At 35.5% G+C, this 14,511-nt stretch overlaps 1 protein-coding gene across 4 annotated transcripts in view; it reads right to left on the bottom strand.

Annotated features, from left to right (window-relative positions):
• Window positions 1-14,511, bottom strand: part of USP47 (ubiquitin specific peptidase 47) — a 112,551-nt gene that overhangs the window by 11,406 nt on the left and 86,634 nt on the right. For 3 of the 4 annotated variants that reach the window (XM_059136307.1, XM_059136316.1, XM_059136295.1), the window contains 6 exons: window positions 13,544-13,656; window positions 11,861-11,965; window positions 9,281-9,488; window positions 7,307-7,422; window positions 5,452-5,571; window positions 2,776-3,553 (listed from right to left, as the gene is read on the bottom strand). In XM_059136307.1, the coding sequence (XP_058992290.1) occupies window positions 2,776-3,553; window positions 5,452-5,571; window positions 7,307-7,422; window positions 9,281-9,488; window positions 11,861-11,965; window positions 13,544-13,656 (1,440 nt within the window). The remainder of the gene's footprint in view (window positions 1-2,775; window positions 3,554-5,451; window positions 5,572-7,306; window positions 7,423-9,280; window positions 9,489-11,860; window positions 11,966-13,543; window positions 13,657-14,511) is intronic. The other variant, XM_059136302.1, reaches the window with a different exon arrangement.

Below are 14,511 nucleotides of genomic sequence, written 5' to 3'. Positions count from 1 at the left end.
CTCATGTGTTTTGGGGTCAGTATATGTAAAATGCTTAACATAGCCCTGGCCAAAATTGATGGCTTCACTGATTGGCTATAATTATAATTTAGAGATTACCATCATACCATTTTTCCCATTTACCTCTTCAAACAGAAGAGTTCAGTCTCTTCATAGTGCAACCTCAAAATAGCTTTAAGTTTTTTCTTTTTATGTATTTCTTTTTTTAAATGTATTTCTTGAATGAGGCGGTAACCAAAATTGTACAAAGAACTTTTCAGTGCAAATGCAGTGCCACTTTTATGACTTTGAACTCCCTGTCTATACCTGAATGCCTGTAGACCGCAACTAGGTCATGGTGGAACAGGATTTTCCGAGAAAGGTCTATAATTACTCCCTGAAACAATTCCTGGATTACAATAGATTAAGTGTGTTTCAGTTATTGCCTAAATCAATTGCCTATACTACACACAGAATGTTATTCTTCAGGTATCAAGTTCTTCCTTTGTCTAGGATGCCTTGCCATTTCATCCCTCTGCAGAATCCGTATTATATTCATTATCCACGTTACCCAGACACCCACGTTCATATCACTGAGGAACTGTGATGAACCAGCCTTACTTAGTACAGACTCCTGAAACACCTGGCTGCTGGCTAACATCCCCACTCTTCTCCTTCTATGCCAGTTTCCATGGTTTTCACCTTTTCTTTTCAAAGACAAACAAGCCTTCTGCATGGCTTCTGAAAGGTGAAATAAACTGTAGGAAATGGGTTCTCTTGATCGTGTTTACTATTTCAATAAATGCTAGCAAATTAGTCCACTGCAAATTTCCAAAAAGGTGGAATGAGACTCCTCAGACTGTCATTCTAAGTATTACCATTAAATTCTTAAGGTTGAGACTCTCATGCAGTCAAATATCCAGCACATCGTTATAAAACAAACCACTTAAAAGAAATTTCTAACCTTTTCCTAAAGAGGAGCTACTTCACATTTTTCCAGTACCCTAGAAGGGTTGAGGGTGATAAGAAACCAAGTCAGTAGCCACTAGCTATTCTTCCTTTACCACGATATGAGGAAAGTAAGGGGCAGTGGTAATAGCTATGAGGTAGAGGAATGCATACCAGGCTTACAGTCAGAATACATGAGTTTGATCCCAGCAATGAGACCCACTAGCTGTGTGACCTCTGGCAAATTATTTTAGCCAGTCTGAGCCAGCTTCTTCATCAGTGAAAGTGTCTAACATTATTGATTTCACACAGTTGTAGAGAACTAAATGAAATAGAGTAAGTTACTGAGCCTTATGAAGTAAAAACTCCACAGGACGTTAAAGCATTAGGTACAGAGTTTCTGTCTCCAATGTGGCTCACCAATCCAATCCATATTTTCCCACTTGAGTTTCTGCAAGATATCTATATGGATGTCACATGGCTTTGTTATTACTTGGAACTAGTTAAAAACAATTTATGCATTTTTACAACTAATTCCGTAATTTCTACCACTTTTTTAAAAGACTAAATTTTGAGACTAATCAGCATCATAGCACTTAACTTTCATACTGGTTGTTTGTGTCTTCTCCCATCAGATGAGACATACGGCTTTATCTTTGTCATCCTTACTTCTAAAATCTACACAGGGATTGGCATCTTGAACGGATCCAGGAATATTAATTGGGTGGGTGGATCAACAGATGGATAAAGAGGGGGACTCTGCTCCCACTGTCACAGAGGTAAAGGAGCAAAGGTATTCAATTCAGACTTAAATTCTAGTAATGGTTCTGCTAATAACTAGCTATACATGTACTTTGGGGCAAGTCATTCATTCTCTATGAGCTTCAGTTTTCTTATCAGTCAAAAGAGAATATCAATATTTGCTTTATTAATCTCAGACAAGCTTCAAGTGAGAACAAACAAGTATTTTGAAAACTAAAATATAAAAATATAAGGGGTAATATTAATGTCTGCATTGTTAAAGACTAATGCAAAGTATTTAGCTTTTTTGAGCTATCCCTTATAATAAACCTAAAGAAAAATTCTGTATATTGAACCTGGTTGTCCTGCTAATTCTCTGGTTGTTTGTAGTCTGATGTTTTATAAAAGTTGTTTTATTTCAGTGCTGGTGTTTTTGTTGTTGTTGCCTCTCTCAAAGCCCAAAGTGACAGATCTCTTTAATCTTTTTGTGATTATACAATTGAGAATTTCTAGTATATACTCTGCCTAGAGCTTACTTCATAGTATGAACTTTTTTTTTCCCCAAAGTATCAACTTAAAAAAAAAAAAGCCCCTTTCCCTTTCCTGACTTTCTCAGTTAATTACGGACTATTTAGGGGGTGTTGGAAGGGAGTTATCCGCATTGCAGGATAAAGAAAAGAGAGAGAATGCACAAATAAAAAATTTTCCTGCGCTGTGAATCAAATTTTCTAGTGTCTGGCCCTTTCTTTTTCTTTTTGGTATTATTATTTACTTTTTAAACTATTCTTTAACTTTTTACTTAGTACTTCTATAATTCTTTCCTTTAAAAAATTCTTAATACTTTTCTCTTTTTCACTTTATCATCCCCAAAGCTGTGACATCATTGCTGTCACAGGTCTGATGTGTTGCAGAAGTCCAAGAACACTTGCTACTATAACTGCATCTAAAATGAAAGCAAAGGCAACTGAGGACATTTTTATAATCCAGGAAGTTACGGGTGGTCTTAGAACAAAGTACCTCTTAGCTGATTCTTTTAACAAAAATTTAAATAAACTGAGAAAACAATTGGTGCTGTTTCAAGAAGCCTTTTTCTTTCTAAGTACATACATTTATGTCCTTCCCCAGAACCTTCGTCTGCAGCATAGGGTTCTGCTTTGAAATACATGTACTGTATTTCTCCCCTGCTCTTGCCACTCTCATCGTATTCACTATCAGTTCCAGAGTCTTCTTCTGCTGTGTCCCATGTCTCTTTTTTCCCTTCATTTGCTTTAGTTCTTCTACTACTCGTGATGCTATGAGAGTCAAGTCCATTAGCCAAAGGAATCTGAGCATTATCTGCATTGCACAAAGTGTCACTGCTATGACTGGAGCTAAGAATGTCACTGTCCACTGAACTTGTACTCCTGTCATTATTCACATCTGAGTCTGACCGTTCTTCAGACTGAAAATTTTCAGGATCAGAAGTCTGAATGTGCTGTTCAAGTTCTCTATTGTCCACTGATGCTGAAGAGTCCCTCTCATTGAGAGGTGATTCTATGTTTTCAAAGTCACTTGTCTCAGTACTTTTGCTGCTGTCCCCATTATCTCCATCTTGCTGCTGCTGTAGCGACAAGCTTTTGAGTTTTTCAGTGCTTTCTTCTAGAATAGCTTCCACAGACTTTAGGCTCCCCACAGGTCCTTTAACTCTTTCACAGTCATCTTCCACATTACCAGAATCGCCCCCAGCTTTCTGGCATGCTGTCCTTTTGGAATAAGATCCTGGGGACTGTTCAGGTAACAAAACAAATAATCTGATCGTATTTGCATGACGATCCAGGAGTTTCCACAAATGAGAGTCTGTAAAGGCCATCTGGTAATCCAAAGTTTCAGAACTTTCAACAAACACCTAAATAGTAAGCCAAAGAGTTACATTATATCATTAATTTTGGTGACATTCATTCTTGTTCATAATATCACCTCAATAAAAGACCGTACATAATAAATTGTAAAATTTGGGATTACATTTCTAAAGGGAATGTGCACTGTTTTCCGAGACTAAATAAAATTAACATTATGTTCATATGTCTCTGCAACTAGCCACAAAACTGCTAAGACAGATGGGACACATACATGCACAGACACATACACAGGTATCTTGTTTACTGGGTTGCCCATTTTCAGAATGTTTTTGTACTCCGTATCCTGCCCATTAGGAAAACAAGTTCAGCAGGAATACAGATAGAGGAACATGTATAAAGACATGTTGAGAATGCAATACCAAAATCCAGATTATAGAAAAAAAAAATCTAATGGACAAATGACTTGATACTAGGGCAAATACTTTTGGCAAGGAAACAAACACAGGGGAAAGCTTTAGATTAAAATAAACTTAAGAGGTATATCATGGACTTTATTTGGATCCTATCTGAAACAAATCTTATCAGAAAAAAATTTTATAATATAATCAGGGAAATTTGAATATTGACTAGATATCTGTAGATATTAAGGCATTTCTGTTAATTTTCTAGATGTAATAATTATGGTTATGTTTTTTAAAAGTTCTCACCTTTGAAAGATATATATTCAGATTATTTATAGATGAAATAACATTTCATCTGGGGATGTTTTTCAAATAACCTGGTGGTTATATAAATCAAATGAGAGTTGATAACTGTTCAATAAAAAAGTTACAAATCAGGACTATTAGCTGACCATTTAAAGAAAAAAAATAAAGTGTGATCACTTCCACCTTTTACTACAGAGTGGCATTAGGATGGATTAGAGATTTTAATGACACACAACAAGCACCATGCAAAAGTATCCAAAGAAAACAGAGGTGAATAAAAGTTACACATTGAGATTAATATGACAACACTAAAAAAGGTTCAATGAGATAAAAGACTCAAGACTGCATTAAGATGAATGAGACTGGAAAAGGCTATAAACAAAACAAGGCAAACGGAAAATTTTGGATACAATTTACCTAGAGTAAACTGATGGCATTAGGAATAAACACACAGGAAAAATGATAAATGACAGAACACAGAATGGTATCGAGAGGTGAAACAAACAAATCAATGTGAACTTTCTCTTTTCTATCAGAGATAAATAAGAAGAGAAAGGGAATAATGGTGGGTGAACCCAAAATAACAGTCTTCTCTAGAATAGGCATGTTTTTGATTTTCACTATTAAGTACTGCTTTATGGGAGAACCTCAAGAATGAACATAATGTAATTCCTAGAACTCATAATTCAAGAATTTAGAGGACATGACTGGTGTGGATAGAAACAGTCACTAAGGCTCCACCAAAGAGGCAGGACTAATCTGGGGCTTGAAAAACAAATGTAGCGGGTGCCTGGGTGGCTCAGTGGGTTAAAGCCCCTGCCTTCAGCTCAGGTCATGATCCCGGGGTCGTGGGATCGAGCCCCACATCGGGCTCTCTGCTCAGCAGGAAGCCTGCTTCCTCCTCTCTCTCTGCCTGCCTTTCTGCCTACTTGTGATCTCTCTCTGTCAACTAAATAAATAAAATCTTAAAAAAAAAAGAAAAACAAATGTAGGGAGAAGGGAAAGAACACTACAGGCTGGGGTCGCTCATGAACAAGACATAAAGGAGAACCAGCAGGACTGACTGAGAAGGACAGAAAGAAGCCTGATACGAGCGATTACAAAGGAAGATAATTACTGAAATGGGAGAATTCACAAGGGAAATTAAAGACAAATGGTGGATAGCTCTAGAGGCCAGCCTTAAAATATAAAACTTTATTATTACCAGCATGAAAATAATGAAAAACTAAAAGATGTACCTTGTTACTTCTAAAAAAGCCTTCAGCTTTCAGGGTCTTACTGGGCACAGTGAGAAGACGCAGATCATTGTAGCAGCGTTCCAGGACTATCCGCATTGTTTCAGCGGGTAAGTAGATGGCCTGTAACGGAAGTGATCTGATAAAAAAGGACTTGCAAGGATAATGCTGCTTGACTTGGAAATGTGGACAATGAGACATTGCTGAGTTCTTAGAAACAGCAGAAAGAAAATTCAGAGAAAATAATTTTTGTAGAGGTTTACAAAATTTTTAAGAATCTGTGGAAAAATTTTAGTCTTATCCATTAATTAGGTTGTAAACTAGGTGAACAAAGTATCACTTACAAAGGTATGCTCTCAAACTATTTTTACGGTAATGATTTTTCACTAAAAATTCTATTCCTCTCATACTTGCAAAGTAAATGAGGTGATCTGGTTCCAATGAAACAGAATGGCTAGCTCTCGAGTAGAAGTCAAGCCAATACCTGTTTAACTTCTGAAATTTTGATGAGTTATTTTGTGTTGTGTGAATAGCTGTTAATACTTTTCTAAATCATTTTCTTCTGTATAAAGTGATACTATTAATAAAATTTAAAGCTATTCTAAAATTACATATCCTTAATTTGAGGTGTCATTATAGGAATTTCACAAGAAATGAGCAGACAAAAAAATTTATGTTTTAAAAATATGATTTGTGCTGAGAATTGTGTAAGACTGATGAATCAAAGACTTGTACCTCTGAAACAAATAATACATTATATTAATTTAAAAAATAATAAAATTAAAAAAAAGATTTGTTTTCAATACAACTAATGATAATTCTTAGGTAGTCTACTTATGCTTCACCCACTGCATTTCTTGGCAGAATATTTTCTAACTGCCTTTATTCTCTAGAGACATATTTTTCCCCAACAAAATTACTAGCTTTTTTTCAGGGAAAGGAACATCACGTGTTTCTTTTATATTCTACCTCAGGGCTCATACTCTAGATTAAACTATAATACAGAGAAAGTACACTAGTGTAGCCATTTTATGAACAATTTAATCGTAAAATGTAACTCCAAAACACGGTTTATCTCCCCAGTTATTACTCAGGCAGAAGTGTTAGAAGTTGTTCTTTTTTAACACAGTAATAATTAATACCAGTAATAATTAAACCCAACTTTTATATAATACTAAACATTTTTTTCCTCACAAACAAAGCATTCATTTGTTCCATTAACATTCACAATAACCCTGTTAAAGTAGGCATTAAAAAACCTCAGATGAGATAAAAGACAATATTGCCATAAGATGAATGACTGGAAAATGGATCAACTTCTTGTTGCTATTACTGAACAATTTCCACTACACCAAGGCATCTGACCCTAAGGCTTTAGAACCCTAAACAATTTTACCAATGTTTGTGTGCTCAGTGTTTTATAGAGTACAGTATAACCATTTTATTTGAAGTGGACTAGCTTCAAATAAAGAAATTTTTGTCCAAGGAAATTTGAATGTTTTCATCATACTTTTCCAGCCCCAAAATTCTGAATGAGTCTATGTTCTTTATCACTAACTCACTGAATGTGGTCAATATTTAACTCATCATTTTCCCTGTCAAATCTGCTCCCCGACCCTACTCTTCTATTTCTATCACTAGATCACTATGCCTTTGCAGTTACTCAAGCACTTGCTTCACACATCCTCACCTCCATACTGTGGTCAACTGACGTCTTCTGCTCAAAGTGTCCTTCTCTTCTAACTATATTTGCCTCCTGCCAGTAAAAATCAGTTCCTATACCTTACTCAAACCATCACATGATGCTTTGTACAGAGCAGGCACTCAAAAATACTCACTGCCAATTTAAAAAACTTACCTTTGAAATAAGTTGTTTGAACTCTGCGACTGTTTGATTTAAGTAAGCACGAACGGTGACAGGAGCAGCTACAGATTCTGCCTTAAGATCAACAACATGAACTTTCACCATCACTTCTGTCCCATTTGAAAAACATAAAAACATAACTGCAGGTTATTTTCAAAAATACCTTTCACATGAGCACTGCACTTTTCAAGTGTTTCCAATAGATGACATTTTTCTAATTATCAAGATGGTAAACATACAATGTTATACATGTATATAATACAAGTTAAAATTTCTCTTTTACAATTTGTCACATTACAAACATCTGCTAAGAAATGGAAATGAAGCTTATGAAAATGTTCTCTCGACATCTCTTTAAAACAGTGACAACAATCAAAATATGATTTTTAAAAAATACATGCTTTGTTTCCTTGTAAAACATAATACAGTCAAACTTATCAAGCGTATTAAAAATATCCAAAGTTCCAAAGTACAAACCCAAACCACAACACTAAATAAACAGAGAAAGCAAAACAAATTCTAAAGGGGACAGAGCAGCCCTACTTGCTTTTGAACAACCTTCATTATACCACTCAAGACCTTGTTCATAATTAGACTTCCTCTCTTCAAAATATTCTCTACATTCTACAGAAAATTCTACTGCTTTGGTTTACATGGTTTTTTTTCACTTAAATTCTTCATATTATAATATAACCCTACGTCTTCCTCTTCTGTTTTCAGATTATATATAACTAAACTTTTAGTCACTAGAAAAGCAAATGATCTTCGAACACTATGGTTATTCTCTGCCTTAACTGTTTTAATTTCTTTTATGAAGTATACATAAATCCTCGGTTTTTTCCCTAAGTTCCTAATCTAAGTCTGACAAAATATTCTGCTAAAATCTTCATTACTAATGAGCACAGAGTACTTTATCTGTAAGTTTAACAATCCATACACAGACTTAGAGTTTTCTTGTTAAAAAGTGGTTTCATTCCTGATTTGTGTTACACTTTACTCATAATTTCTGCTATCTAGCCCAAAAATAATCTGCAAGGAAATGCTCCAAAGGAACTCCTTACAAACAGAGCAGAGTCTGACTGATGGAGCCCTTAAAAGAATGCCATACTTAATGTACTTTGAAAAGAGATGCTTTGAAAAAAATTTTTTTAAAAAGAGGGGTATACAGAATCCACAGAGGAAAGGTATTTGGAAGAGTAGAAAAAGATTTTGTAAGTTCAATTTTTAGGAATAAAAGTAGAAAACATAAGTCTGAATTCAAATTATAATCGATGCAAAGGATTTAGGGTCACAACAACAGTAAGAATTCTCCAAGATTATTTAAACACTTTGTTCCTCATTTATTACAGTTTACATTTAGTGATTATTGGAAGACTTTAGACATGTAACTCTCTTTAAGTCCTACTGTGGGTATAGGTAGGGGCATGGTATTCTGCTTTCCAGATCAGTCTCAAACAAACAAAGTAACTCCCAAGATACTGAGGAATGTGATATATTAAATGAAGAGAGAAAAAGCAGAAGTCCCTGGGACTGGTAGAAACGGAAAGGATGAAGAAAAATAAAGAGTGTTGGCAGTGATACTTATGAAACCACCTCTTTAAGCAGACTCTGAAAAATAGACTATTTCTGAGACTTTATGGGAATATACTTTTTGGGGACCAGGATCTCTTCTGTAAGTAGAAGGAGTAGGGAACAGGAGGAGAGAAAGGAGGATGATTCAGCACTTAAAGAGGAAAGTCCCACTGAAAACTACAAGCTTAAAAAACCCCTATTTTAAAAAATTTTGTGTACATAGCTCTTTGAAAGTAATTTAGAACTTAATCACAAGCTTATTGCTTAACCTATCAAAATTATTCTGTATCTCAAGAATATATAAAAATTTAAAATTAAATTCATTTCTATTAACAAAAAACCTTCTCAAGCAAATTTTAAGTTCGGTACAACTCAAAATGCCATAAAATTCTTTACCTCCAGGTTTATAAGACTGGAAAACTTGATCAGGCTTTCTCGTCTCCAACAGCAGATCAAACATGTATGTTGACTTGACTCCTCCTAGCAGAAGTCCCATAGGTGTATCTTCTTCTCCTTCATACGATCGTTCAAGATAATCATGAAACTCATCATATTTAACAAGGCGACAGCAATCCATGGGTATGACCTCTTCTAAATCCATCATCTAAAAGAAAATGACACCCAAGAAAAGAGAAAAAATATGCATGGTATTTTAGTCTCATGTGTAATTGCACTACCAATATATCCAAACAAACAATAAAACTCTATATTTATGATTTGCATCAGAGCTCAAAGACATCAAAGTTAAAGGTACAACGTAAATGCTGTTTTTAAGTAACCATTATTTCATTATCCCCCAAATCATACAACTTATGCACCAACAAATTTTAAAGATATTTCTGGTTTTAAGGAAAGTTAACATTCTAAACTTTAGATGGACTCAAAATCAATGTAATATAAGCTGTTGCTCTATAATCGTTAAGTGGAACCTCAGGGAGAACGACCAATGAGAGTATGTGGCTTCTGTTTATGAATCCAATATGGAGAAGAATTGGTGTCTGACATGTTTGGGTCTGAACCTCTTGCTAAGGGCAGGGGGAGAGCATGCCTTGCAGAGTCACCACAGAGGCCACAGCTCCTTATAATTACATAAATAAATATAAACAGAGAAAACAAAACAAATTCTAAAGAGGACACAGCAGCCCTACCTGCTTTTGAATAACCTTCTAGCTGCCCCGTGCAGGTAGCTCCCTTTCCAAATGAGCCTCCCCAGTACCTACAGCTCAGGGCACAGGAATTTCTGTCACAAATTTCCCTCTAACTCATGTCACTGGTAGATGGTGTACTCTGGACACAACATCTCTTTAATGAAAAATGAACTGCCTGGAGACACACAGGATTACTTCAAAGTATTTCATACTTATTTAAGGTTTGTAAATATGACTTTCAAGAAAAACAGTAAACCGTGGTGTGTGTCCCCACTGACCTCTATTCACTCTCCAACTCTCCCCAAAGTTAGACCTCTCCTTCTGGTACATAGGACTGGTTTATTTCTCTCTTCTGTTTGTTTGATTCTTTATACTTATGGACTTTTACTTCCTATTTTTAAAAAAGATTATATTTATTTATTTGACAGAGAAGTCACAAGTAGGCAGAGAGGCAGACAGAGGGCAAGGTGGAAGCAGGCTCCCTGCTGGGCAGAGAGCGAGATGTGGGGCTCAATCCCAGGACCCTGAGATCATGACCTGAGCTAAAGGCAGAGGCTTAACCCACTGAGCCACCCAGGCACCCCTTACTTCCTATTTTTAAGACACTTTTTATCCTTCCTGCATTAAAAACTGCTGGAATATAAACTACCATTAGTGTTATCACTGATCATAAAACTGTTTAGGTAAGATGTTTTCTTCATTTTAGTCTGATTTGGTTTCCCTACTATTTGCAAAGATGATGCTTGGAGTCCACTACTGTCTTTAAAGAATTTTTACTTTTAATAAGGTAAATCCAGAACCATCCATCCATTTTATTGTTTGGTCATTGATTTACTTATCCACATACCCATCCAAATTTTGATTCTCCTGCATACCAGGTAAAAGTACTGGAAATGTGATTGTGAGCCATACCCTTTTTTAAGTGTTTACAGTTTAAATGAGGACCAGTGGCATTAATTACAACAGTCACACAATCAAATGTGGATTACCCTTTGAGAAATGTCTGTTATCTTGTGTACTATTTTTAGTTCTCTCATTGGTTCTATATATAAATTATAAATGAAATGACATGATTTTTTTCTCTAATGACTTTTAGTTCACGGTTAATATTTATATGGAAAGGGCAAAAATATTTTTAATTTGTTAAGTATAACAGATGATATGTAGAACAATCTGATTAAAGAACGCTTCCCTTTCACTTCAACTTTCAAAACCACTAACAACCTCCCATTATTCTTAGAATTGCAAACTTCTACTCATACAAGTCATATAAAGTCTTTAATTTGATTTTATGCTATTCTCATTCAAGACAATCTGAACACAATATCCCTTTTTTTTCAGTTTTCTGATCATGCCAGCCACATCCTCATCTCAGTTTTTATATATGTTGTCATCTCTACTAAAATATTCTCCCCTAACTTCTGGCAAAGCTGTCTCCTTCTCATGGTTAACATCTTAGAAGAAATAATCTCAATATACTACTGATTTACTTTATAACATCTAAACAGTAACATATTTGCAAATTGTAGAAGGTTCTCAATACATATCTTCTAAATGAATGAAAAGAACAAATATTTTGGTTTCTAATTCTAATTCTTATTCTACAAAACTGAACTGGCTTTCAGAATGAGCAGTTTCTCAAACTCCACTGAGTATGTTCCATAGGAGAGGTGTAAACTACACCTCTGAGAGAGACAGATGCCATCAATGGGCTATCAACATGACTGCAAGTGCTTGTATTACTACTAATTCTAATAACAATTTTAAAAAAGATGTTAATATTGTTATCGGAGATGTTGATACTGTCCAACAGTGCAATTAAACATACCTTATAAGCCATTTCTACTGCTTCCTTTAATGTCTTATCCTTATGAACCTCCAATTTATTCTCCATCATTACTTGTTTCACAGGATGCAAACAGAATAATTTTATCTAGAAAATGTAAAATATCATCACCTCAGCAGGTCATGAATCAAAACGTAATTCTTTTGCACACAGCATTTTTTCCTCCAATAGTCAAAATACTGCAATTTTTAAAAGAATTATTTCTTTTAGAGAGAGGGTGACAGAGTGACAGAGAGAGTATGTGAGAGCGCAAGAGCGAGCGAGCAGGGAAGGGGCAGAGGGAGATTATCTCCAGCAGACTCCCAGCTGAGTGCAGAGCCCAACACAGAGCTTGATCCCACAACCCTGAGATCACGAGAGCTGAAATTAAGAGTAAGCTGTTCAATCAATTGAGCCACCCAGGCACCAAAATATTGTAAATTTTTAAAAAAGATTTTATTTATTTGAGAGTGAGCAAGCGAGAAAGAGAGAGAGAGAGGAGGAGCAGGGGAAGAGGCAGAGGGAAAGGGAGAAGCAGACTCCCTGCTGAGCAGGGAACCTGATGTGGGGCTCGATCCTGGAACTCTGGGATCATGACCTAAGCCAAAGGCAGACACTTAAGCTACCCAGGTGCCCAAATATCATAATTTTTAAAAAACATAATTGAGATCATTCTCTCCCATGTCTATTTTTCTTAGTAAATGACAGTGACGATCTCTCCCAAAAAAAGAATTCAAAAACATTAATTGTAACAACTGTACATTTCTTGATAAGCATGTATCACAATTTAAATAATCATTCTTCTACTGCTATACACGGTTGTTTCAAATTTTTCTCTAATTTGGAAGATATTGTGATAAATGTCCTTGTGGTCAAAATTTTTACAGCATGCATGGTTATCTCATTAGGTATTTCCTTAAGAGAATTATATAAAAATACATAAATTTGCTTAAGGCTCTTGATAAATTCTACTCCGTTTCTACGCAATAAGGTCTTTACCAGTTTATTATTCTATAGCAGAATGTGACAATGTTCATATCATTGTAACATTACCAGCACTTAGTATTATCACTGTATGTTAGTGGTTTTTGTTTTGTTTTGTTTTTAAAGATTGTATTTATTTATTTGACAGAGAGAGAGATCACAAGTAGGCAGAGAGGCAAGCAGGGAGAGAGAGGAAGAAGCAGGCTCCCTGCTGAGCAGAGAGCCCAATGCAGGGCTTGATCCCAGGACCCTGAGATCATGACCTAAGCCGAAGGCAGAGGCTTAACCCAAGGGGCCACCCAGTTGCCCCTATGTTAGTGCTTTTTTGTTTTTTTAAAAAAGATTTTATTTATTTATTTGACACAGAGAGAGAGATCAAAAGTAGACAGAGAGGCAGGCAGAGCGAGAGGGAGAAGCAGGCCTCCCACCGAGCAGAGAGCCCGATGCAGGGCCTGAGATCACCACCTGAGCCGAAGACAGAGGTTTAACCAACTGAGCCACCCAGACGCTCCCTTATGTTAGTGCTTTTTAATGCACAAAATAAAACCATACCTCACCTCAGTAATATAGTTGGTTACATTGCTTAATGATCATGATAGCATAACTGTCTACAGAATCAATCCAATGAGTATGTTATGAGAACTGCAGTCAAGCAAACTTCAATAGCACTTTTTAATTAACAGTAAAATTATGAAATCTAACCTTGCATGTGTTGCGCTCAATTTCTCGTTGCCTTTTTTCTTGTTCTTCTAATTCTCTTTCTCTCTGCACCAAGTTTTTAATATGTTCTGGATATTCATCTACTTCTAGAAATTCTATCGTAATAAAAACAGGGCAAGACAGAGTCAGTGGAAATTGATCTTCATTTACTTCATTTTATTCTATTATGTGCCCATAGTATATACTTCTACAACAGTTCTCATCAAAATATATCTCAATTACACCAGTCTCTCAACTTGGAACATCAGCTCTTCCAGACAAGGGTGAAGAGGTAGTTGATAATGGCATATGATTAGGCCTCATATTTTAAAAAGTTATATACTTAATCCATATCATCTCTTGGTTCTATGAAAACTCTAATATGTAGATTAGGACTTCTATAATGAAAAGCCTCTCTGAAACTTGGAAATAAAATCATTTCTGATTTCAAACTGTGCTATCAAACTGTGCTATTCAAACTGTGTTTATCACCACAAACCATGTGACCGAGGGCAAGTTTACTTGTCCAGACCTCAATTTCTTCAGCTTATTAGCAGCACCTAACCCACACAGTAACTACCTGGATATAATAAAATGTAATATAAATGCTGTTGCTACTGCTACTACTACAATGGTATTTATTTATTATTACTAATATACTCATCTTTTCTTTGTTCTCAAAACAATCTTTAGCTACCGTCTATTTACAGAATTTTATATGCAACTCAAAATATTAAAAGTGACAATATGAGATTCTAACACTATTTAGTAAACCGATGATTACTAGGCATTAAATAAGGAGAAATATATATATAAAATCACATCCCTATGGAAAGTCAAAATCCACTATTTCTAGAAATGAGCTGTAACTGCAAAAATATTCCATATCATACACAGAGTGCCCTCTGGTGCTTCATCACAAAACTACAGTTTAGGGGAGTAGATTAAGAAAAACTGAGTTATTGTCCTAA

The sequence above is a fragment of the Mustela lutreola genome, chromosome 1, assembly GCF_030435805.1.
Source record: "Mustela lutreola isolate mMusLut2 chromosome 1, mMusLut2.pri, whole genome shotgun sequence".
NCBI classification, from domain to species: Eukaryota; Metazoa; Chordata; class Mammalia; order Carnivora; family Mustelidae; genus Mustela; species Mustela lutreola.
Note: the sequence above shows the minus strand (reverse complement) of the source record. Positions and strands in the feature narration are given on the sequence as shown.